Consider the following 26,229-nt stretch of genomic DNA (forward strand, 5'->3'; position numbering starts at 1 on the left):
TACAAAACTATTTTTTATTCATTTACTCCAGAGTCAGATGAATTATTGTCAAGATTCTCATCTCTATAGTGTTCAAATCTCTGTGATCATTTAAAATTCACCAAAATTTGAATATTATGTATTCCTATAAACCCATCCAAATCTATGTTAAATATATTTCTGAACCAATCGATGATCTACAAAGTAACTCATCAAGACTTAAAGTCCCTTTTTTGGAAGGTTTTTAAAAATGAAAATGCATCGGGTTTGAGATACTACAGTTCATCTGAGGGGTTATTGTTGCGAGTCCTTAATTGACTCCCACTATGGCCCACTTTGGTTTATTTTCATCCAACATAGCCCGTTTCTGCTTCACTGGGCAGGCTGAGGATCCCCTGGACAACTTGCCAGTCGATCAAGGGGCAAATATAAACAGACAACCACACACACAAAGAAAGGACAAGTTGAATAGGGTGCAATTATACATTGTATTCAGAGATTCAAAGGAACCGTTATTGTCCTACAAGTTAGTAAGAATGCATTTAAAGGCTGAGAGACGGCCAAGTAATGGCAGTAAGTATGTTTGGAAAGAATTAAAATAAATATGAAGACGGTAAATAGTAGAGTGAAAAAGAGTGAAATAATCTAGAAAAAACTAAACAGGCTAAAAACACTATGACTACCATTTGGGTGGTAATTCCATCAATTTATAATAATCCATTTCTGGTATAAACATCTTGACATATAGAATGTTTAACTAAATCCTCCAGCATATTTTCCAGCCCACATAAAGGGATAATCCATTCTAATTCAGAGCAGGGGAACATATCAACCATAGGATAAAGGATTAATGGTGCATGTTTAACGTTTACCTTGACGGGAGGGGGAGACCGTTTTAATCTACTCTCTGGTAAAGTGTGATTTTATAACAGTGCTTGGATTGCAGGGTCTTGCTCAAAGCCTTTTTTAAAATCCTGTCGGGGTTGAGAGTGTTTTGACCCTTCATTTCTGTAGAAGGATTTGGTTTGTTAGCGCAACAAAACCCAGCATGCTACCCCCCCCTCCTTTGCTCTTTTTCTTAATTCATTCTCACGTAATTCAAAGATTTATAAATCAGCTTTTCAACACTCGCTTTACGCAAAATGGATTCACCGTTTATACGATTGTTATACTATTATCATTCTTCTGATTTCAAAAGGCATCTTTAATTATATTCTTCAGGAGAATTATGATGCCATGCACACAGAGCCTGGTGGCAAACAATTAGTGTCAAATGTTTTCCATCCAGCAGCTAGGGACCGCCTGAGGCAGAGTGTTTCAAGCAGGCAGTGCAACAACATGCAAGAGACACAACAGGAAAGAATTAGAGCAGCCGCTAATCCATCAGTTTACCAATGAAGATAGCAGAATAAATATGTCTACTGGGGTCTCTTCTCGGGATGCATTATACTCATGTATTTGCCTTTACATTCTACTGAACTACATGTTAAACTATACGTTCTACTTATAATTAAGCTACTTAAAAAAGTAAAAGCGCCTTTTGTAATTAAAAAAAAAAGGTAGAAAGAAGTAACCGGTCATTTAGGGACTCAGAAATCTTAAGACATTTTTTCAAGTCCATATTCATGCAATAATTTCCAACAAAAAGGAAACGACATTACAGCCTAATAGTACAAATATTAAGTTACATTTTTTAGGTTTGTTAAATTTCAACTCCTAGTTGTTTTCTTACAGAAGAAAATAAATAAATAATTTCCAGTGCAAAAGAACACTTGGTAACAAGTAACAAATTAATTTGATAGGCACTGCTTTTTTTTTTACTTCGGAAAACTACACATGTTATCAATTTATGACCGTGCATGGAAACTTGGCAGTAAAATACGAAGCATGTTTTGATACTAGGTACTAGTGAAGCATTTTAGTGCCACAAAGAACATTACAAGCCTACATTTGGTAGTACTCTCGGTCTACAAGAAACTAAAGATTTAAACTACACGTTTGTGTAGTTGATCAATGAACTAATAATGACTATGTTTAGCTAAAAGATGTCCAAAGTGAACAAGCTTCAGGCTTTGTTGTAGCAGATAATAACGTCAATAGTAACAACAAAGGTTGAGAGAAATGCAAAGAAAATGTCAGTATTCAAATTATTTTTAACGGGATATAAAAATCCACTTTAGGAGCTTTTGTCTGCTCAAACGAAAGCATCCATCTGCGGGCATACTGGCATATGATTAGGTTATTAAATGTAAAAAGAAATAAATAACCACAACTTTTGTTTTAGACCTTTGTTTAGACAAGATCCTCGGGGGTATATATACGTTTGTTTTTGCGAGGGGCACCTGAATGCACCGCCTGCGTGAGGAGCAGTGACGGCTGTAATTAGCAGCAATCTAGGTAGTAAAAATTCCTCTTCCTAAAATGACAAAGAGTGATTTCTCTTCGACAGCCTTTAAACGACCTGGCACTTCTTAAAAGGAAAGAGCAGTAACACAAGAGCACAAGTCATCTTGGCAGAGGCGAAGAGAACTAAAGAGATCCCTCTGCACTCCGAGCCCCGACATCAGCGGCAATGCAGCCCGAGCTCTTTCATTAAAGTGCAGCCTTTCTTCTACCTCACCTCCTCTTTCAAAGTAGCACTGCCAATGTAATTTTCCATGAGAGCTGCTCCATTTATCAAGGCTAGTGCAACACTTAGGCAGCTGACGAATGTCTTACTCTACTGGCTTTTTATAATGAGAGGTGGGAGCAAGAGATGGACTCGGAGGTGGTTAGCACTTGTACCAAGAAGGTAAAGATAATTTATTTAAGATCAAGATCAAATACTTGGGAGACCCTTAAACTATGGACACAAACGGTCAAATGGATTACAATACCGTCACCGTTGAGAAAACACCTGGCATTTAGAGTGATGACCTCATTTCATTCATGCGGTATTACTTTCAGATAAAAAAAAAAATGTCTTCAAGATGAGTTACATTCAATACTTAAAAGGCTTTCGTCAAAGAATAAAAATAAAATAGTACAGATGATGACATAGCCTAGAAACCGCTTCAGAAACCATTGACAGTCCCCAAGCAGTTTTCACTATAAACTACTTTTTATTCCAGAAAAACATCCTAAACAATGTTCCACAACTATAACAGCAACCAGAAGTACTCCCAAAGCGCTCGCGATATTTACCCGGAATACTTCCTGTTTAGATGGCATGTTATTCTTTAAATGTCTGCCACAAACAAGGTAAAATATAGACTCTTTTATTTTTGTATTTTTGATACGAGATGGACATTACAGACAATCACCATGGAGGTATTCTATATTTAATATATTATTATATTATTTGATCTTTTATATTTAATATATTATTATATTATATTATTTTATATTTTATATTTAAGCCTCTTTTTGGAGGAAGATTGTCAACTGGGCTCTAGTTAATACATTAAAATGAACATTCATTTTTCTCTATAATTCTTAAAAGGAACAATTTACGCTGAAAATAATCCCAACCCTTAGTCGACATGAGAGTGAGTAGAAAATGAGTGAAGTTTAAGCCTCAGCATGAGAAATTGTTCTGAAAAAACTTAAATAAGTCTCAAAGTGCTTCCACATTGAAACACAAAGTGTCAGTGTGCAAGATTTACGCTGATAAACCTGGTTAATCTGATAGAATTACTGCATTAAAATTTGAACAGGAACAGATTATTAAATAATCCTAACCCTTAATTGACATGAGGGTGAGTAGAAAATGAGTGAAATTTGAGTTTTGGGTGAACTATCACTTTAAACGCTCGGGGCACATTAGATGTCGAAAACCTTGACTCCATTGTCACAGGATGAATTAATGAACCTTGGATTTGAATAAAGTCAATTGACAGACAATTGCCTTAAAAAAAGAAAAAAAGAAAAGCAAAACTGATGTGCGAGGGCTTTATCAAGCAGCTTGGTGTGCCAAATCCAGTTCAGTCACATTCACTCCCTTATTCATTTAATGTCAATAAATGTTTGGCTAAAAGGCGGTTCATATCATTTAAGTGGTGTTCACAATTCATCTCCTGGGCGTGTGATTACACTTTTATAAATCTGTGTCCAGGACCGTCGAACCAGATGGCCGGTCAAATGAGTAGCGCACGACCCGGCGTGGCTGCTCATTTCTACACTTAGTACATGAAGAATGTGTAAACAGTTCTGCCGGTGTCCTGGATTTGAGGAATCAAACCAGCGCCCCATCCCCCACACCACTTTCCGAGCAGCAGGAAAAACGACGAAGGCGTGCTTTGCACCAGCTCCCTCCCCCACACACTGCTCCACAAGGCTTGTGGGATTAAGAATGGAACACGATGACAGACAAAAACAGTCCTCAGCACCACCCTGCTCTGCTGTCTTTTATACTGTGAAAGCATGAAAAGACGGCTATGAAGCGCACAATAGACACAGTGATTTAATAGATCAGCGGCGACGAGTCGAGTAAAAAACTCCACAGATCCCTTCATTGTTTGTGCTTAACAAGAATAACAGGAAACGTAAGACGTTTCGTTATCTGGCGTTTCATTGAGTGATTGTTCCAAACATGTTTATTTTTTAATGTTTGGTAAAGACACTGCAATGAGTCTGGTTGTCGTGCACCACTGTTATCTCGGGGGGAGATCAAGCCTCTTTAAAGAAGTAGCTGTGTGGGTTATTTCCCCGAGCGGATCCCACCATCGTATTTCTCAAGGGCGCTCTAATTCACCATGTGGCAATAAAAGAGAAAACAGCAGTCGGTCCTTTTATGTGTCACATGTCACCATGCCTTAGAGGGAAGACAATTTTTTCCTTGACACCCAGACCACTAGAATTACCAACACCCTAAAGTGCTTTACCACGTCCTCCTTTATATCTCATGGTTCAGTTCCAAGAGCCTATTTTGGAACTTTTTTCAACAGCGTATTTAATTTATGGATTACAAATTAAGAACGCTTTTTTCTGTAATGAGTCAGTCGTGCTTTACTAAAGACATTTTAAACAAGGTCGAAATACAGTCAAGAACAAACACAAACTACTACTCTCAGAAATAATCCACCACAAACAAGAGGAAAAAAAGATACAGTTACTACTTTGCAAACGAGAGCCATGCAACGTCGCAAATTCAAACTTACCTTTTCACTCTTCACTTTCTTTAACGTCTTGCATTCACTATTTCCATTCTCTACTTCCATTGGTTCAGAGTTCTGGGCGAGTGCTGGTATTATCCCAACCGGTTCGAGAGAAATATTTCCCATTTGATTGGCATCTGCCAAGTCTGTAGATTGCGTGTTCTCAAAGGATGTGTTCCGATTATTTCCCAAAGCAATCTGGGCTTGAGAAAGCTCCTTCTCAGAAGCGGTGATTGCTACAATGGCAGTTACGTCTGTTTTGTCCTTCTTATTTTTGCCAACAGCACTGTCCTTCTCCTTTTTGCCACTTAAAACCCCTCTTGTGGCTTTCCCACCCTTTTCCATGTTCTTTCCAGAGGTGGAATTGCTGTTTGCGGCTCCTGCCGCCACTACTGGTTCCCCTTGAGTCCGTCCAGTAGTTTCTTTTTTGTTCCCCTCTGCAGTCGAAGTTTTACCATTGTCTTTAGAATTCTTATTTCGCTTGTATTTGGATTTGCTCTCCTTGCCTTGGGAGCCAGAAACCGGGCTAACAAACCTGATGTTGTCGGGCAACGCTGCCACTGCGCTGGGTGGCGCCGCCATCCCGTCCTTTGTGCCAGACATCTCAAGTTTGTCCTTCTCTAAGTCAGCGTCAAGATCAATAATCAGATTTCCTACACCGATATCCCATTCATCCCCGCTGTCGTAAGTGTCCACCGCATTAGAATCCACACCTTTCCCGCCTGCAGTGCCACCACTTAGGGACATTTTAGTGCAAACAGCCCAGGATAGCCTTGTTGAGGTCCAACAGCCTGTTGGACAGTAGGGACTCTGGGGGCAGGGTAACGGATTGCTTAGAGTCTATGCCTTCCATTTATCCACATTGTTTTCCTGGAAAAAGAGAGAGAAGCGCCGTTACAATAAAGTCAATAAAGCAGTGCCATCATTAAACCCAGTTTTATTACGAACGGAAGAAAAACTGTTTGCTTATGAGCCACTAATTCTGGGATGATCACCGCCCAAAACGGTATTATAATACCCACTGGTGTGACAGCTACATAGGCCACTCTACATAATCACTTTCCACAGTTGTCATGGAGACCATCGGAAATGTAGCCTAAAACCTGCTCCGACAGCCAAGGTGGCCTCTCTGTTCCGAATGACTGGTTCTCTTTCACAAGGCTCTGCTGATAATGTCAATGCTGATAAATAAGGAGTTGCCGGTCACACAACGCTCCCCATTCTTCCCCCCACATGGATTATTATGGAGCTGCGTCTTTTTTTCCAACTCGGAGCGAATAGTTATGGTGCATGGAGACCAGAGCCTAAAAACACATGAATGAAGCAGTGTGTCCCCCCACAAGACATGAGACAAATCCCCATGATTTGCATTGCAACAGTGAGAGGAAAAAGGTCTGACCTTTAGAAGACGGTCGCCCAGTGCAGCGCACCTCTAATACTAAATTAAACATCCGTTTAAAGATGCATCCTGGTGTGAATGAAAACCACCTCATTTGTAGACGCTCTTAATCAATGCGGTCACGGCACAAGTTTTCATTAGATCGGTCCGTTTAAAAGTCTTCAGGAACAAGAGCCATTTTAAAATCATCTCAAGTGGATTTTAATGCCAAAGAACAAAAAAAAAATTGGGGTGGTTCAGACGTCAAACAATGACTGTAGTTCTCTTTTTGTTTACCAAGACACTTTAAATTACCGTCAGTGTGCAAGGTTGTCTGAGCGTAAAGGTTATTGTCAAGTTTACGCCTGAAAGGCAGGAAAGGATGAGAAAGATATTTTTAGTGACGTATTTTTGGTTTACAGGAAATGCCTCACAGATAACCGCGATGATGACAATAATAATGCCCTTTTTTCTCCACGTTGGGGAAATTCGATGATTTACTTAAAGCGCAATATTGTGTAGAAAAACAATCTGCACTATTAAAAAAGTAAACTGTAGGAAAAGTCACACGAATATGCAAGACAGTGAGAACATATTGCAGAACATAACACTAACTTTGGGACCTGAAAATCCACTACCAAATTATAAAAGTAAATTACCAAATAAACCTCTTTTAAACAATATAAGGACAGCTTTTCTGAGCAATATTTTCCACAGTTGGCATAAGCACTAATAGGTTCCATTAATATTTAAAAAAAAGAAAATCCTAACAAACATGTTTTCATTGTGTTGAACACAAGGGGAAATAAAGTCTCTCACTTATTTTTAACTAGCTGGTAAGAACAAGTATGGTCTGTACATGGAGATCCACGAAAGGAGATGTAATCCTATAATTTGACATTCTGTAATTAAACTGAAAAGGGATCAAAGATTTGATAAAATCTATTATGTTCCAACTTGTCTTGTGGTTTGAAGAGATTTTTTATACACTCGGATTGTCGGAACGATCATGCGATAAGAAGGAAGAAACAAAGAAAAAGAGCCTTAATATAAAACAGGCAAATAAAATACTTCACCCAGATGATATTGCATATTAGTTCATATATTAAATACATTACATTTACATATGTTAAAAAAACGTGAGGCATTTTATTTTAAACTACATTTTCAATTGATTTTGAGTAAGCTAAAGAAAATGTGTTACTGCAAAAATAACCTAAGTGATATTTTATACGACTAAATCCTTCTACTCGGATGAGAAAAGCCATTTCTTAGAATAGCCAAAGTCAACAGAAGCTGTGTGCGATAATAAAGAGCTGTTGCTTCCACCCCCGCACACATTATTGACGGATGTAAAGCTGTTCATTTACCATTTGATCACTGTGTTGCTTGCTCATCACAGATGGCTTCCTATTGGGATAACAGATTCTGGGAGGCAGAGAGAGATGCAGCTGTCTCTGTTGGATAAAGTAAACAGTTGTGAGGTCTAATTTGTCCAACACCTTAACAAAAGAAAGGTTACAACTCTATCTGGCCGTTGACTGGCTCTGCTCCTCCTGGTTCTGAGCTGCAGGCCTGCTAGTAAAAAGCCTCAATTATAAAACTCCTGTCATCATTAAACATCTTGTTGAGCAGTCGGACAAACTCAATAATTGCCGGTCATTTTCAAACAGATCCAGTTCCATTCACTTATCGCAGAGGCCAGATCAGGGTGAATCTGCTTTGAAAGTGCAAAAGCACTGCCGGGAAAAACATTTCTGGTCCATTTCCCATGTAAAACAACATGAGCGGACCTGGCATTTGTAGCCCAATCTTGCTGTAGGACAAACATTTGTGCACAACACACAGGATCTTTTGTTTCTCCTCTTTACCTCATAGAAAGTAGGACCGTTTTTGGTTATTTTAAACAAAGCAGCAAGAAGCTTTGGATTTAAACCCTTCACATGAAGCTACCTCTTACAATATTTATAAGAGAAGCATGTAATTGTTGAATCTAAAGCAGATCAATTAAAACACAGATAAAACATTCTTAATCGGAGCTCTCCCCTCGAGAGAACAAAGACTTCAATAAATCAAATTGCCAGTCCATCGAATGTTAAACTAGAACAAAGCCACTTTGATTTGTTAGCTAGTGTCCAGACTATTGCATATTTTAACGCGTTGATACAAATGTAAAACTACAAAGCAATGCAATGAGATTTCTGTCTGTTTTGTGTGAAGACCAGGGAGCTGGTAGAAAGACGTTTTGAGGGGGAGTTGCTCCTATTTCATAGCAGAATAATTTGATAACAGACTCGAGAGAAATTGCAGCACTGAATAAAAACGACTCTGTCAACATGATTTTCCATCCCTGAGCTGTGCAGTCGAATCTTTGAGTAATATTTAAAAATCTTGTTTAGGAGAGTTGGAGTTTGACATAGGCTGCCCTTAAACAATACTAGAATAATAGAATAATGAATCTCAAATTAATCTTTTTTTGTCTGTTGCTTAGGCCTTATAAAACAAATCTATTTTATCTTAAGCCATTATTTAAAAATAATTACTATAGTCATTTGATAAATACAAGAATCTGTTGTTTTAGTTTTATAATTAAACATACATTTAAATATTGGTCTTGTCATAAATAAATGTATTCCATCTTCAACAGATTGAATTCCTTCAACAAACGTGCTTACAAGTTAAGAAAACTCAAATACTTCTGTATAAATGCTTTTTAAACAACATAACCTCATGGTGGATACAGAAATATAGTTGGTGGATGTCTTGAGATCTAAAAAGGACATATCTACAATTGTATTTAAATATGACTGAATGGATGGCACCTTTTAAACTGAACATATATATTTATATATGTGTATATATACACACACACTGAAAGTGATTCTCTCTTTGAGAAAGATGCAAGAAAAATATATTCCACCTAGTATAATGCAAACATCTGCAGATTTTTAACTCAGTACGAACGACAGTAAATCCTCTAGAAGGTTATACAATTTTCCTGTGATGGAAAAAAAGGCTTCGCAGTTGTATCGAGCAATATTGCAGGATGAAAAGAACACAGATTGAGTGAAGCGTCTCCCACCCTCTAGCATTGATTTTTTTTCTCTCCCTCCTGTGCCTCATGAATGCTGCACTGAAACAAGAGCAGCTCCATTAACGTTCCAAACCATTCCGGTTTTTAAATTACAAAAGCCAGTCGAGGAAGCTCCTGGAAACACTTCTCATTAACTCCATCGCATAATTGAGTCATTTTCAGCAGCATTTGATAGAATAATATCAGCAGGAGGATGTATTGTTGAGGTCTTTGTGTCAAACGACTGAGTAGAGCACATATATTTAAGCGTTTGACCACTGAATGCCAGAACTCCTTCACTCCATGGTTTGAAAAAAGGTAAATGATTATAAGAACATCAACATTCCTGACGCCCGGAACAGCAGCGGCCGTTTATTTTAAAGGTAGGTTTTTCATGAGCACAAATCCAAAGGGCCATTTAATCCTCATTCTTATAGTGAATTGGAATCTTGTCATGTCTGAGAAGAGCACAGCACCAATAATAGCCGAGGAGGAAAGTAACTCCCCGAGCACTCTGCTTCTCTACACTCTTCTTAGTCTTCTCACATTTCCCATCAGGCATTTAAGGTCCCCCCCCTTAAATGTGTGGATTTAAGTGTCTCTTAAATTGATCGTGGACCTCTATTTACATTGGAAAATTATCTTAAGCCCCGTCCATTTTCTGGAGAATAAATCTTGTTTACCATAACCACACCCCCTTTGCTGTGATTGGTCAAGCATCAAGGTTTGTCACTGCACATGATCAATACAGAATTGTCCACCTCCAAGGTACTCATTGTGTAAACAAAGCGGGGTTTGATTACAGCTGGTTGGAGGAGGAGTAAAGACCATTGTTACGTTATAGTGGACTCTGCTTTTGTAACGTATCGCGGATACGGGGGAGAACTTTATTAGGTAATAACTTCAAAACATAGATCAGTTGAGGGAATTACTGCATCTTGGAGAGGAAGATTATAACATTTTAAACAAGTTTTCAGGAGTGTTGGGTTTGCACATTAGTTGCCCTTAAACCAGCAGACCTCAGAACTATTTTATATACATTTCCTGTTCTATTGATTATTACAGCCTGAATGTTGTTTTGAAAAAAAGATCATATTTTCTAGGAAGTCACCCCTGCTGTTTACTCAAAAAATAAACCTGTCCCTGGTAACTGAAGGTTGGTTCATGAATATAATTCCAACATTAAATTGTCTCCCCGCTGCAAAAAAGGTTCCTTAAACCAACCTGACATCATGATTATAACCTTCAACAAATCTGCAATCATTTAAAACTGTCATTTAAAGCACATATCTATGGTGAAAAAGAAAAAAAATAGAAATTGGATTTCCTATTCAAATGTAACAAAAGATCAGCCCAGTGGAAAGACACAATAGTTGGATCATCAAACCATCAGAATGAGTATTGTATGTTTGCTCAATGGTTATCGTGTGTGACGGCCTCACACTAGACTAAACGTTCACTTAGCAAATGGAGCAGGTGAAATTTTACAGCAAACTGAAGTAGATAAACATTCTCAATCTCACACTAATAGAAGAAAGGGGGGTTCTGAAGACAAGACTGATTAAAGCAAGCAGGCTGGACCCCATGAAGCATGTATGAATGAATCCTCGTGAGCTGTTCTGGTCATTAGTCGCGCGCCACGCTCTAAACTGCATTATATTAATTTCGTGTGTCACACAGAAAATAGTCCCTGATCCAGTTCAGAAGGCAAGCGGAGACAAGAAATCAATGACATAACAAATACAATTAGAGTAAATAGAAAAATTGTGTGCAAAACAATACGTTCATATTTTGTATCGGGAATATAATTGACAAACGATGTATTATTGCCTTTTAACAACGGTTTGTAAAAACAACAAAACCACTGTTCTAATCTTTGTGGTCATCATACATTACTGTAATAGAGTATTCTACTGAAAAGCTAATCGAATAATCAAGTCTTTTTACAGCATATTATTATCATTATGGATTAACTGTACGAATAAAAACAAAATCGCACTTGTTTTGTATTAAAGAATGTACATACTTGGAGTCAAAGGTTTTTTTTTAAAGCAATATATTAAAAACCGTTTGTGAGAAATAAAATTCCTAACCTACCTTGAAAGAGCCAACTTTGACAACCACCATTTAAATTTAGGTTAACGGTTGCTCGAGGCTGGAAAAAAAGGATTGTTTAAATATTGATGATAGTGTTGCGCCAATAGAGTTTCTGGTGTGAAATAGTCTTTCATAAATATTAAAATTAAACATTAAATCATGGACTATGTGTTGATTCGAAAACCTGTTTAGTGGATTTAATTAAAAAAAAAGGATTTTTAGACAAAAGGTGTTTATGACAACATAAAAAAAATATTGACATAAATATTATATTTAACAATATAATTTAATGAAAGCATGTCCGTGTGTAGGCTGTACATACTCTACACAGAAACGCTCAAAATGCCGGTGGTGTGAGCAGTGTTGGCCTAAGTACTGACAAAAGAAAGGAGTTGTGAACATGACCCGAGGCGGGGAACACAGTCCTCGACACACACCAATGGATGCGTTTGTGTCTGCATACTAGTCGGTGTGAGGAGGAATAAAAATTGAGACGCTATTTTTTGCGAAGCCTTTGTCTATTATTTATCAAACAGATTCCTGCACAACCGGGCATGGTTCCAACACATTCTAGCTAAAAAAAAAAAAAGAAATAATAATCTAATTTGCACACTCGGTGGTGCCTGGAGTAACTAAAAAGAAAGGGGGTTGGATTACAAGCAAATTCGATCTCTTATTTTGAGCGGCTGACCTTTGCGGAGCACAAAGTGGACCGTGTCAGATAGATTTAGGAGATTGATCAGCAGAAAGCAGCGTTACAGGGACAGAACACATTACTAGCATGAGAGGTCTTTTGCCGAACAGAGGGACTCACAACGAGAGCTGAGCCGTGCTGAATGACTAATATACTGCTCCAGTGTTTGCTGCGGAGACAGCTGATGTGTTGCCATGTGAATGTCTAACAAGGGAGAGGGCAGGGACAACCATTAACCTCAAATAACTACTGGGCTTGCTCCAGGCAGCCAGTGCCAGCTAGAGTCAACAAGCACCGCTTCAATCAACAGGCCGGGCTTCAAATGGCATTGTCACTCCAGCATGATAGCCCGCTAGATTTAATGCCACTTTTTTCTCTCCCTCACAGTACTTACTAGCAATAACAATTCACTGCTTGACTTCTTTTTATCCGTGGAAAAGGCTTCTGAGGCAGCCCGTCTCTATAAATGTACAAATATCAACCGAGCAAAAATAGTAGGAGACGACTGTGACGCTTGTATTTGTTAACAAAGGCAGAAAATTGCATTATGTGTTTCCAGCGTTGGAAAATAAGTGTAAAGATGAACAGAAAGATAACAAGTGTTGTTTGAAGGTAAAACATCACTCAACAATATTGAGGATAAACAAGTATCCAGAGCATAATGGATTAATTGTTGTGTAGCTCAGGTTTATCTCGACAAACGTGTGTGTTTCTGTGCTAAAGCCCAGAGGACTTTGAAAGAGATTGAGAGAGAAAGAGCGGCGATCAAAACCGACATGACTTGACATGGAAAGAAGCAGCAGAGAATTTGCCCGTCACTCATACAAACAATCAGGTTCGCAACTAAGTAAACAGTTGTAAATACTTCTTATTTTACGAAAGACTACGGAGCCATTATTGCCTCCAGTCAGTCAACACAAGCTGAGGCACATTTTCTGCTCATTCAACAGAAAGCATGGTAAGAGAGAACAAACAGCACAAATGGATTCAAGTAAGGACACAAATGGACTCTGCATAGCACAACTGCTCTTGACTACACAAATATTTTCACAGAAATTACTTTACGCAAACAACACTTATTAGTGATCAGTTGCACAATGAAACGGGTTTAAAATCAGTTAATGGGATAAAATAAAGAACATTTTATTTTTCAAATCTCTACAACACGACTTGGAACATTTCCCTCATTGAAAGGATCTCTAGAAATGAAACCAGCTAATGTAAAAGACGTGCAAACAGAGCATCGGTAAACATTTTATGTGTCAAATCCTGTCAAATGTTGTGGTTGTGTAGCACCGCGTTGAGCTTTATTGGAAACCCTTTGTTACACCCATACAAGATTAGAAACAACGGTCCCTCTCTGGTCCCATTGCTGCCTTTCACGCCTTGTGTTTTGGGGCATTTCTTATCTTGCGTAAAAAACTCACTAATAAAATCTAATTAAAAAAATAATAATAATAATAATAATAATAGATATAACACTACATCCGTGCATAACAAATAGCACTACTACATTTTTAATCTAGTCACCAAGCTCTGAGCAATTATGACAAAAATTGATGATGAAAATGTATTTTATAAATACAAAGAAACCATTTATTGATAAGATAATTTAAATTAACAAAAAAATATGCATTAAAACAAGGTGAAAAATATAAAAACTAATTGTCAATAAAATATGTCATTTCCTCATTTGACCTCTGAAATGTTTAAATAAGCTTTATTATAGTATTTTCCGATTTATTTAAATGTGAGGGGAAGGAAAGTTTTGGAATCCCTTACTTAACCCAATGAGAACCCAAGCATCTTCAACTCCGACTCTTCTAGCTCGGCTTCCTTTATTTTCGTCAGGACTACCGTCTCTTGACGTTCCATCATGGCAGGTCTGTAATGTCAGGAGCTTCTCTTTTCACTCGAGCTGCTAATCTTCTGTCACAGATCACCAACTCTGCCTGTTCCTGCCTGCACTCTAATCTCCGCCTCTTCATCTCTAACCATTACCCTCTGTGACTGATCCCAGATACTTTTGTACGAGCACTGTAAATTAATCAAGTTAGAGGTAATACTGGTTTTGCTCGTTTGAATCGTTTTCACGCCGTCTTGTATAACCAAGTGCATGTCATATTCAGCATCATTTTAAAATTCTAAAAGTAGCTTTGCTGCTGCTCCACCTACAGATAGCACAAGATCAGCAGACATAAATTTGCCCTTCAGCTAAAGCATAAATCATTGCTCAGACAGAGTTGCCTGAATCCATCCTGACAGTCCAGTCTAGTCCAGTCAACAACATCAGAACACTATCAGGATGAAGACGACGGTGCTTGTATCATCGGTTTTTAAAAACCATAATGAGCAAAAAACAAAACCTGCAACATTCTATACACTATTAACTGATGATAACACAGTTATTAATGATGCCATTCACCGTTTTGAGACGAGTAGAAACCCGAGCCATCCCCATCCACACCCGAGCCAACAACAAGAAATCAAGTGCTCCTCGACTATGTTAGGCCCTCATGGATAATTCATTTATATCTGACAGCTATTGTTAATGTTATGCAAGACTATTAAGTAGACGATGCATATTTTAACATTCATTTGTCAAATCACTATTCAAAGATATTGCGGGTCAGGGAGGGGGGGGTTGGCTCAGATGTATTTTGTTTGCATTACACTTTGCCAAGGGTAGCAGTGAGTTTCTGATATGAATAAAATTGATTTGCATTATTTAAGCGAAAGGAGGGAAAAGGGGCCGCCACAAAGAAAGACAGTATTTTACACATAAAAGAAAATGTCCATGTAGAATTCATTCTGGCAGATTGCCTTTTCAAACACACCATTTTATTATAAGTGCTCAAAATATAATTGAGTGAAAAGGCAATTATCTAAAATATTTGATGGGTGTTAATCATAAGAATTACAGAACCACTTCCACTCGCAAGTCATCATCAAATTACAACTTGAAGTAAGCAACGTGCACACATTTTCATCTCTGATAGTCATTAAAAAAAAAAAATCCAGCAGATTACTTCTTCTTCTATAGTGTGTAATGGTAAATGAAGGCAGATGGTAGTATTTCATAAGGTCACATTAGTGACTTTAGATGTTTTTAAGTACCCAGTAGCGTGTTAATGGCGCTGCATATTTTTCAATACTGCAGAGGGTGGTTTGTTTTATTATTCAAACATGTTTGCTTCTGCTGTAACTAAAGGTGCTTCCGCTGCTCAATATTTAACGTTTGTCATTTAAAGTCCATTTACAGTCCATGCATTAGTGCGTTTTCTGTCCTTTAAAAACCCACTGTGTGGCAACTTCCGCCTAATGATGTACTTTAAACATCACAAGCCATCAGAGTCAGATCCGAGGGGCAAATGGAAACCACCATATTCAACGAATGTTTACTATCTTTTGTGACACATGTATTTAACTAGTCAAATAATATAGTCTCAGCACCCATCCCTGTACACTCAAACAGCTTTAAACCATGTGTACATAAAAAACTAACTGAAGACACAAGGACAAAGAAATCGAATCTTTAAATACGTGTTGAGGCAGCGGGTCACATGAAAAACTGCAGGGTGACCTGGGTTGAACCGATTCCGCAAGGATGATAGATAAGGCCCAATGAAGATAAGAGAGGAGCCACAACAGGCAGCTGCTTCAGAACAAGGTTACAAAGAGCCCTTGAAACGTTATTATGGGTTGAAGCTTTACAACATTTTTTTTCAAGCCTTTTCATGTTTCAAATACTGCAAACTGTAATGGAACCGAGTATCTAACCTATTCCCTACTTCAATGGCTTCATCATTAGGGGTGTCGACTCGGCGATATACCCCGATATTCTTTTCCATGACGCTGTAATGCTACTTAACAGCAATGTATGGATTTTTAATGGTGTATAGTTCAATAAAGTCAGGTTACAATTAAAAAATGTATATAGATTTTTTTTTATCTACAATTAACGCTAGATGGAAACATTACATCCTCCTAAGCCCAAAAACAACTGAAATGACTGAGGACGAGAGGATACAGGTATGGGAGCTTTTAAAGCCGTATTTGGAAATATTTGGGTTATCTGCACAAGAGGAAAGTACTTTTCATTCGACAAATATATCGTTCTTCCTAAAGTATCACAATATATCGTATTATTGCCACGTATTGTATCACCATATACTTGCCAATACAAATCATATCATGTCATTTCTTACACCAACTGCTCTCACTTCTGTGCATGAAGTGTTGGAAGTGGCAGGTATGGATTGAATAAAGCCCCAATTTTTGAGGAGACAGGTGCACATTTACAGGCATTTGGCTCCGGTCGTGCCCACCTACCTAGCTCACAGTACACTATCTGGTACATATCTGGTTGGTTGAGTAGAACCATGTGCAATGGCAGCTGTTGAGAGTGGGTCCATGTCAGGCCCGGGCAATAGCTTGGGCAGATGTCCGAAGAGATCTTTGGCGGCAGAAAGGGGCGAGACCTGAATGAGTTGCTTTACTGAACCGTGTACTTTTTAATATCTATACTATATGATATATCTATGGCACAGAAAATCGCGTATTTATACAATTAACAATATATTTAACCATTATAGTGACACAATAAAAGGCTTTCAAGCTTTGCCATTATTTGCCAACTTTAAAAAACGACTGCTTCAAAAAGAAAAACGGTACTTTTCACAGCAGACAAACAACACTATATACCATGTGATAAAGCCATTATGAATTGCATGTCAGAGCCACTCACTCGCTGCACGCTAGGACTGTTTGCTTGGAGGGATTCTCACACCCCCCCCCCCCCGACATGCATGTCTTCTTCCAGGAGATAATGCTCGTGCGGTGCTTTAAAACATTTTAAAAAGGGAAATAAAATGGTGTTCCACGCAGCAGCTAAAAAGACAACCCTTTTAATTTCATTAGTGAGGAGCATCGAGCAGATCAAATGAGCGTCTTGTGTGTCAATAGCAAGTGAAGCGATGGTGATTAACACTGCCACATTGCTCATGAGTGAGGGAATGGAGACGGTGGGGAAAGTAATAGTGTGTATGACATACAATGAAAATGAGCCCTCATAATAGAGATGAATTGGTGCAATGGCGTGTCTCCCCGAGAAACCCAGCAGTGAGTACTTCAAATCGACTGCAAACAAGACAGAAATTCTGCAGCAGTCAGGACACCACAAAAGCTGACAATATCTTTATAGCTTGCGGGGGAGAAGCGGGGATGGGGGAGAGAGGGGGGTGCACTGGGCTCACGTCCCAGGAAAAGATGGATCACCACTCACTGGCAAAGTAGCAACTGTGCAGCGAGCATTCAAACTCGGCTCTTTTCTGCTGTAATTGGCAATTCACTGGTTAGAAATCCAATCAACACCAAAAACAAAATAGAGCAGACTCGCGCAGTCTGTAGACCATTTCAAGACTTACGCGTTTGTAAGTGACACGTCAGCGTCAGCGAACTTGCAGAGTCAAAGAATGGTCAAAATTAAAAGGTGGTAGATGTGAATTAACAAAAGGTAAACATCCTAAAATGAAGGGCATTACATTTGATAAGAGAGTCCAAATACGATATATTATTTTGTTATGGTTATTGGTTTGGACACAACAAAGACAAATGGTTTTCATTAAATAAATATGGTTTTTTTTATTGATACATCGTTAAACGTTTAAGTGTAGGGTGAGAACAACAAGGTCAGAATCAGAGATGACTCATTTTTGTCTGTTTAAAATTAACCGTTGGCAGCTCACATGATGTCACACCACAGCCAGGACTGAGCGGCGAGCAGCTGCAGCCGTGCTAAAACAGTTGAAGTACACCTAAATCGGTCAAGCCCGTTTTTTAAATTTGCCTTGATGGCGCACCGTGTTGACACTCGGGGGGGATTTAACCCGACGGTAATTAGGCCAGAGTAAATACACATACACACCAATTGTATTGCAAGCTGGGAAGTAGAGGATGTCACGAGATGAGCGGCAGATGATTGATGGCCAACATTGTTCTGTTTTTTTTAAACACCGACATTCCTTTGAAGTGGCGCTGGCTGTTGATACACGCTTTCATTTTATAATGGTGTATATTTAAAGCCGGAGGAGCCGAACATATGTTTGCAAATTGAGAAACTTCTGTCGGGCTCTAAAGTTAATTTGTTAACTCCCCCATATGTCACAAACAGTACTGGCATGAATGAAGAGCTGTAAAATAAACAAAAACATAATGATTATACTGGAAAATAAAAGCATTAAATATCCAACTATGGATGATATCTGGTTTTATAATGTTTTGTTTACTTTTACGTAACTAAACACACATTAGTTCACTCACTAGCTTTTTTTTATAAACTGAAAATCTCTATCCAGTTAACTTGATAACCGTAATCCTCCATACGGGAAATGTACGACTTACTTTGAGAGAGAGTGGTGAACAAATCGAACCACAATGAAGTTAGAGCGTGCTCATCTATCTCTAACACAATTTCCAGCTATTCCAGGGGAACAAACACTAGCACCAGAAATAGTAAAAGATTGCCGTGATTAAATTCTGAAGACGATTGAAAGGCTTTTGTACATCTCTTTCAGCAACAATACGATCAAGAGTAACGCCTCGTCGCGTTCAGGTTCCAACATGACGTGGAGTTAGACCAGTAACAGTATTTGAAACGCGCTTTGAACACGAGAAAAAACGGGAAAAGAAACCGCAAAACCAGACGCTTTTCTCTCCACAATCAGAAAATCAAAGCCTTTGCTCCTTCACGAAACAATAATTCTACTGCTGTTGATTTCTAGTCTCCATTATGGATCCTTTATGTCGCCACAGCTCCACTTCAACAACCGACAGCCCGGGATGGATTTTTAAGAGAGCTTGACTCGCCAATAACTACATAAAACATCCAATAGATTTGAAATAAAGTGTCAGTTCAGATTAAGGCGAGCCCACACTCTCTCTTTTTTTAAAAGCATCTCAAGTGCTGGATGTTCTTCCCACTAGCACAAAAACATGCCCAACCCCCACAATTTGCGTCAGCTGAATTCCAGCCCATGGGAATAGCTGCATTATGATTAAAACCACAAAAGATACTCCCTTTTAGCCACCACCGCTGTCAGGATTACCAGTGCTGGTTATATATACATATTAACAAATCTCTTTGAGTTAAAATAAGATGCATGCGCTGCTATTTCTCCTTGCGTATCTTTTATTCAACGTGTTTAGAGAATTATTCAAATCAAATACTGCCTTTTGTATCCAGTTATCTTAATCATTCGACGCTGGAAAAGTATGTCACCAAGATAATCATTTTTACCGAGATACGGAGTTTAAAAGAATGTATTTCAGAGGGAAAGTCAAGTGTAAATTAAACATCGAGTTAATAATTATAATTAATAGCGATTCAATTACACAGATTACTCAAAATTACAAGTGAAAACCTTTAAGGATATCATGGTACAATTTATGTTCCATTTTCTACACAGCTGCAATTAAAATAATTTATTTTTAATCCCAAATGTAACCTATCTGCAACTGAAGGTGGATCTAAGAGTTGTCCAAGTATCAGAAGAAGCTAGAGACACACACCAAAATATTTTAAAATCATGTAGCTAAACACCAAAAGTGCAGTAGAGTAATCCATTTTGAAACATGTCATAAGCACATGGACATATTTAGTACACAATGCTATAACCATTGAATATATTCCAGGTGAGGGGCACGAGTTATTAGTGATGTAGAAGATGGAGTTTTCTAAATGTGTAAAGATAGCTCGGGAACTGTTTCTAAATTGTTTTCATTTAGATCTTGAAATAAAATATGTATCTTTAATTGAATGCTAAAAATCTGTACACAATGGTTCAAGGTAGCACCAAGTTATTTAGCTTTAACACCAAGCACTTAAAGAAATAACCTTCAGCAATCTAAAATAAAATTTGTCACGTTATCCATTTATTTAACAACACTCAAGCAGTGTTAGACACTCAAGATGTGTTCATTTCAATTGACACACAGGCGAGCAGAAATGAATAGATCTCAGTTTATCGCTTTTTACTTTATGAACGTGTTACAAACACAATGACAGTCTTTTCAACACTCGCCCCCTTGAAATATTCAAGTTTTCCACTCGGATGCGGTCTGACTGCACACATTCGGGTGGCATTAAAAAAAAAAAAGAAGCCTGTCACACTTGTTAACCTCACAAACAGGTATTAAAAAGCTCACCCTGTGCGAGGGTTTATCTCAGCCGCCAAACTACGAAGACGAACAAGGCATCAAACAAACTAATTAGCCGTTCAAAACACTTCAGTCTGCACACAAGAAACTCCGGCTGGTATCCAAGCTCCCATTTTAAAGTGCTGTCATTACGCTGAGTGCATCTTAAACTACACTTGCACCGATGCCTCCCATTGTCAGATGGAGTGTGGAAAGAGAACGCACAAAGATTATTTGATTGCATAAACACATTGACCGAAAATAAAAGAGTAATGATGGGAGGAAACGTTTTTGCAGATGCCGCGGAATTTTAGGGGGATTTTAGAAGGAGTATATCCAACTATAGTTTTTAGCAATTCTATTCAGTCAATACCGCAATCGATTCGTTGACTAGCGTGACTAGTTTGATAAACGTATAGGCTACTTTGGTTCCCCGTTCACACTTGTAACACAACGTTGACTTTTGTCTCCGAAAAAAAACACTTCAACACAAATCCTATTAGTTAAGCCATTAAATTAAAGAAAGGTTTAAAATGAACTCGGGTGCACTCGTACGGTGTCTTTAAGCTGAATCACTCAGGATTCCAGTCTCTAAGAACACAAGCCTTAATGATGATGAAAACTCAAGGAAGCAGTCCAGGTCTCGCCGTAATCAAGTATTTAATTGGAAAGTGACCAATTACCAAGAGTCGCTTCTCATCTCTGCAAAAAAAAAAAATACTGAAAGAGCCTTTCGAGCCAAACTCCGTGGTTATTGCTCATTAAGTTTGTCGGAGAGGTGTAAAACACTACAAACGCACACCTCTCTGCCTTCAAGCAAATTGCATTGAATGAGTTGAAACATGAAAAGTTAATCCAATACTGGATGACAGCCACTTCATGCCAGGGTTTGGCAAAACACTAGAGTGCTGATGCAATTGAGATGAGCAGGATTAGCAGGGTGTACTTTGAATAACTCACAAGTGTATTTGTGTTTGCTGTCACTCCTGTAGATTTACTGCCACACCCGTTTAAAAAAAAGGCTTCAAGAGCCGTCGGGGGAAATGTAGATTTAAAATAAAAAACAAACAATATTTTTTAAATCCCTATTATTTTTTTTTAATTTGAGTAAACTATCATCTTTCACTCACTACTAACAACAGAGTTGGGGGTTTTCACAAGAACTTATTGCTGAGAAAAACAGGATACCAGTGGCAACATACAACTATGTTATAGGTCGTTCAAATATCCACATCAAAGTTGAGCTATCACCCACATACTTTACAGAATACTGCAACCTTTCTTTAACTTGGAGGGTTCGTCAGTTGTAAAACATACATCTTGAGAAGTTGAAAAGTGTCTAGTTTCAGAATGTTATATTCTCAAGCTGTGGCGATATGTTCCGCGGTTCAAAAGTAGGAGCTCGGAGAGTGTGTGCACGATATTGTGTTTCAGTTGAGAGATCAAAAGTGACTTATAAAGGGTAGTGGAACAATCAGCCATAAACCCGCTCGGTGTGTCTGCAGCCTGTCGTCGCTACGACATCCAGCAGTTGTGATGAAACATTAACTTCCTGTTATGAAGCCGAATTATGAGAATCATTATTTGCCTGGTTTGACGTACAAGCTTGTTTATAAGCAACTCCTCAGTCAAGGATTTCTGAGGTCAACTGGCTTAGACACGTTTTAATGTTTAGAATGGGTTGAAAATACTAGAAAAGATATGGTTATAGTCAAGATTATTTTTAACTTGTTAGTCCTGATACTATCTTACATCATTTGTACCCAAACTTTTGACACCCAATACAAAAAATTTCACTTTGCCTTTACACGTCATGATAGTTTTGCCGATAAGCAACATGTACCAACATCAGCTAGACTTGTAGTGATACACACTCATTTCAGTGAAAACCTTCCAAAAATCAATTCATTTCATGCAAAGTCAAAATGTAACACTGAAGAAGGTTGGTACTGAAGAGTATTATAGTAGTAAACAACATGCAGTGAGTAGTTTTTTTGTTGCAAAAACTATTTCCATTACAAAGATAAAGTGATTTAATCCACCCACTAGTTCCTATCACTCTAGGCGTCTACAAACCATCTACTGGAACAGTTGATGTGGCGTTAAAGTAGGTTCACAGTTACAACGGTACAAATGTATTTGGTCACACCGATTAAGAGTTTCACTTCCTTTTGGAAACACTGATCCCTTGTGGTATCGCTTTGGTTATTATACATGCAGTTGTGACTGGTAGAATGGTACTACACTTTTTTATGGTGTACCATAATATGACTAATTCAAGAAGACTAATGGCTAAATCTGGACTAGCCAGTCGGATGGTGGACTGGAAATCAAAGTAGATGAGAATTCATGTTGATATGGTAACCTATACAAAAAGATGCCAGATTTTACGATTCGGAACAGACGAATATTACTTACTTACGAAAAGAGTACAAAAACATTTGCGTACTACTCGTTATAAACATTTAGGCAAGTAAACATTTTGATTGTTTGAAATATGTTGTCTTGTATAGTTGAGTATACATTTCTGGTATTATTTGGATGATGATACCTTGGTAGAGATTGCATAGATTTACCAGGTAACCAAATCTGTGAGGTAATACTACTACCACTGGGACCCAACAACAAACAAACAAACTTGTAAATAAGTGACTCCATCTTTTTAAAGTCAAAATAAACAACAATAAAAAAAAGACACACCAATGGGATCTGAATTGTGAAAGTGACATTTGATCCAAACCTATGTAAACACTTTCTAGAGTATTACTACACATTCCAAAGTAGTATTTGACTTGAACAAGTAAAACTACAACCACTCTTGACAAGTCCTTCACCTGAAACACCAGTGAATAGTTGGCTCTGTTCGCAGTGACTTCCACTCACCAGGTGATCCTTCAGTGACCATGAGAAGAAGAAGTAAGTGTTGTGGTGAGTTATGTCAGTGATGAGCTACTAACCAGGACTAGTAACTAGCTGGCAGAGCAACAATGAGTCCAGGCGGTGTTAGCTTCTCTCCCTGCACGCTGCTGCTACAGCGGTGCTAGCCGAGCTACGAGGACCGAGAAAAAGCGTGTAAACTTACCGACTTAGCTAGCGGCGCCTATTCCGAACCCTGCTCCGGCCATGGTGTCGCTCACTCCATTCAAAACAGCCAAGAACCACGGGGTAGGAATTAAAGTCGCAAATCCATGCGAGCCCGCGACGGAAGGCTCCCCGACACATCCACCAGAGGAGGGGAAGCTACTGGACTTCTGCCATCACACTTCCAGAGACCGTCCGCGTCCACGAGCGCCCGAGTCCGGAGGGCATTTTTTTTATCGGTGCAAAAAAGTCCTGCACGCGAGCCCCGCTCTTCGTCTACCCTACGACCTCCCGGGCAATTAATCCGAGCGATAGCCTCCCATCCAGGTTCAATTCCCCGGGCACTGGTCGGTGGAGGATGAGTCCGTGTCGGTGGTTCGTGTGGGAACTGATACAATGTACTGGAGCAGCAGCAGCGGGAGCCGAAGGGAAAACACGGACGCGGCGATCCTGTTGCGGATCGGAGCGGAGCGGACGAGCAAGACGTGGAACTGGATTATGGTGTAATTAAAACAAACAGAAAAAAAAGTCCACACAAGCAAGAAGACAACGTTTGTTTAAGTTCATTTATTTTATCATACTTTTGAAAGTTAAATTCAGCATTAAATAAAATCAAGCACAGCATTTAAAATATATGAAAAACGTATATCCTGTTTTAAATGATAGTTTACCAAAAATGTAAATTTCACCCATTTTAAACTTAATTTTCACTAAGGTTTGGGATTATTTTAAGAGTTATTCAAGTCTCTTTGGAGATACAGGCGTCAGTGGTTCTCCATATGATGGTCAAGACCAGGGATCACTTTACTTAGTCCCCCACCTCGAAGAAAAACAACCCCAAAAAAACATCCATATACGTCCAAACTGCTCGTCTATTATGTCCCTCTTATAGCCTGGAGATGAGAAATTGCTTCTGGAAATGTTTGAATAAGGCTAAATGTGTAAAAGTGTGGAGTCCAACATTACCCCCTCCATCACTGTGTGGTACTCTGCTGCAACAGCGACAGAAAAGAACAGGGGATTATCTGCTTTGCTGAGGAGGTGATTGGTATTTTATTGTATTTAAATTCATTATTATTTTTTATTTATATGGCAATTTAAATTGATGTCTCTTATTATATGTTTTAACGTATTGTATTTTTTTGGTAAGAATCTATTTTTATTTCATTCATATCATTTTCATATTCTTTAATCCCACAACAACACAATCCTGTGTTGTGTTGACAACACTGATTCTGATATTTTAAGCTTGTTTGCAGCAGATGTTCCAAGTGTCTTAGTGTAAACAGAGTAGTAAACTGAGACTTAAAATGTAGTCTTGTTGTAGTTTTCTCAAACAATTGATCCTGTCCGGGGACAAGAGCGGCATTACAAACAGTCAGTATGGAGATGTTTGGATGTTTTTTCGGTGAGTCTTTCCGGACAAAGAAATGTGAGACCGTTAAAGGAACCTACATTTCTACCTTTCGCTCCAAAAAGACACCCCTGACCCTTTATTTAACCCGTGGTCCACGTGACGACGAGTGGAAAAAATGAGTGACATTTGAGTTTTGTGTGAACCATCCCTTCAACGACATGTATTCAAGCTCTGTTCTACATCAAATACAGGTCAGTTGTGTAACTCTTGACACTGTTTCACCAGGATGTCTCACCTCCACAGGGGGCAAGTGCTGACACCAGACCGAAGCAGGATCCGACTCAAACATGCTCAGCGTGTACCTCGACAAAGGAGGTCCCGAGTACACACACCTCGACCGGCTTATCTTGCTGCGACTGTAGCACAGTCAGCTATTGTTAACAGTAAAAAACAAACATCATCAGTAGAGCAAACTATGACTCATTGAGCTTAATATGAATCCATATTCCTTTCAAATAATCCATTAAACCTGCGGTGTTAAATTCCGAACACATTTTAATGGACGGCAGACACTGCACTGTACTTGAACAATAAAAATGGCTGCACGGTCCAGTGGAGCAGTCGTCCTGATTGACTGAAGAGCTTATCTTTAAAAGATAAAGCAGCATGATATCACGTCATGCTGTGGAGGATGAACAGCGGCTCAACGGGGTTAAAATTAATGGATTAGAACGGATCACTTCGGCAAATACAAACAGTATATTCACGTGCGAGGAAAGGTATGGACATGACTCAACCCACGGTCATCAGCTCAAATGTTTTTATGGTCAAGTTATGACCGACGTTAACTGCAAACCATGTGTTGAAACCAATTATCTCAGTTATTTCAGCCTTTCTTTTGACAAAAGACTCATTCTTGTTGTAGACACTTTTTATTATCTGGTTTTACCCAACACGTTTAACCCTTTACTGTGTGGTATGTGAAGAACAGCTATAATAACATGTCCTTTTGTTGACAGTTGGGTTATTGCAATGATTACAACTGTAATATTCAATGAATACTTGTTAAAAGACGTGGAATGTGGAGGCCATGTGAAGTAATAGCCTTAATTTGGTAGATCCTGTCTTTCGCTGATGTTTCTGCCAACTTGTTTCCGATTAAGTATGTAGTAACATGTATTTGCATCTGTGTATATTTGATCGTATGCTGGCGATGTATGTAAGTAAGTAGGTAAGTTA

At 38.6% G+C, this 26,229-nt stretch overlaps 1 protein-coding gene across 3 annotated transcripts in view; it reads right to left on the minus strand.

Annotated features, from left to right (window-relative positions):
• znf609b (zinc finger protein 609b) overlaps nucleotides 1-24,007 on the minus strand; it is a 65,154-nt gene extending 41,147 nt beyond the window's left edge. For all 3 annotated transcript variants that reach the window (XM_087794501.1, XM_087794500.1, XM_087794499.1), the window contains exons 1-2: nucleotides 23,635-24,007; nucleotides 5,118-5,984 (exon numbers count right to left, since the gene is read on the minus strand). In XM_087794501.1, the coding sequence (XP_087650627.1) occupies nucleotides 5,118-5,861 (744 nt within the window). In that variant the 5' untranslated portion in view covers nucleotides 5,862-5,984; nucleotides 23,635-24,007. The remainder of the gene's footprint in view (nucleotides 1-5,117; nucleotides 5,985-23,634) is intronic.
• Between the last annotated feature and the right edge of the window lie 2,222 nt (nucleotides 24,008-26,229).

Source organism: Callionymus lyra, chromosome 6 (assembly GCF_982586985.1).
Source record: "Callionymus lyra chromosome 6, fCalLyr1.hap1.1, whole genome shotgun sequence".
In the NCBI taxonomy this organism is placed as follows: Eukaryota; Metazoa; Chordata; class Actinopteri; order Syngnathiformes; family Callionymidae; genus Callionymus; species Callionymus lyra.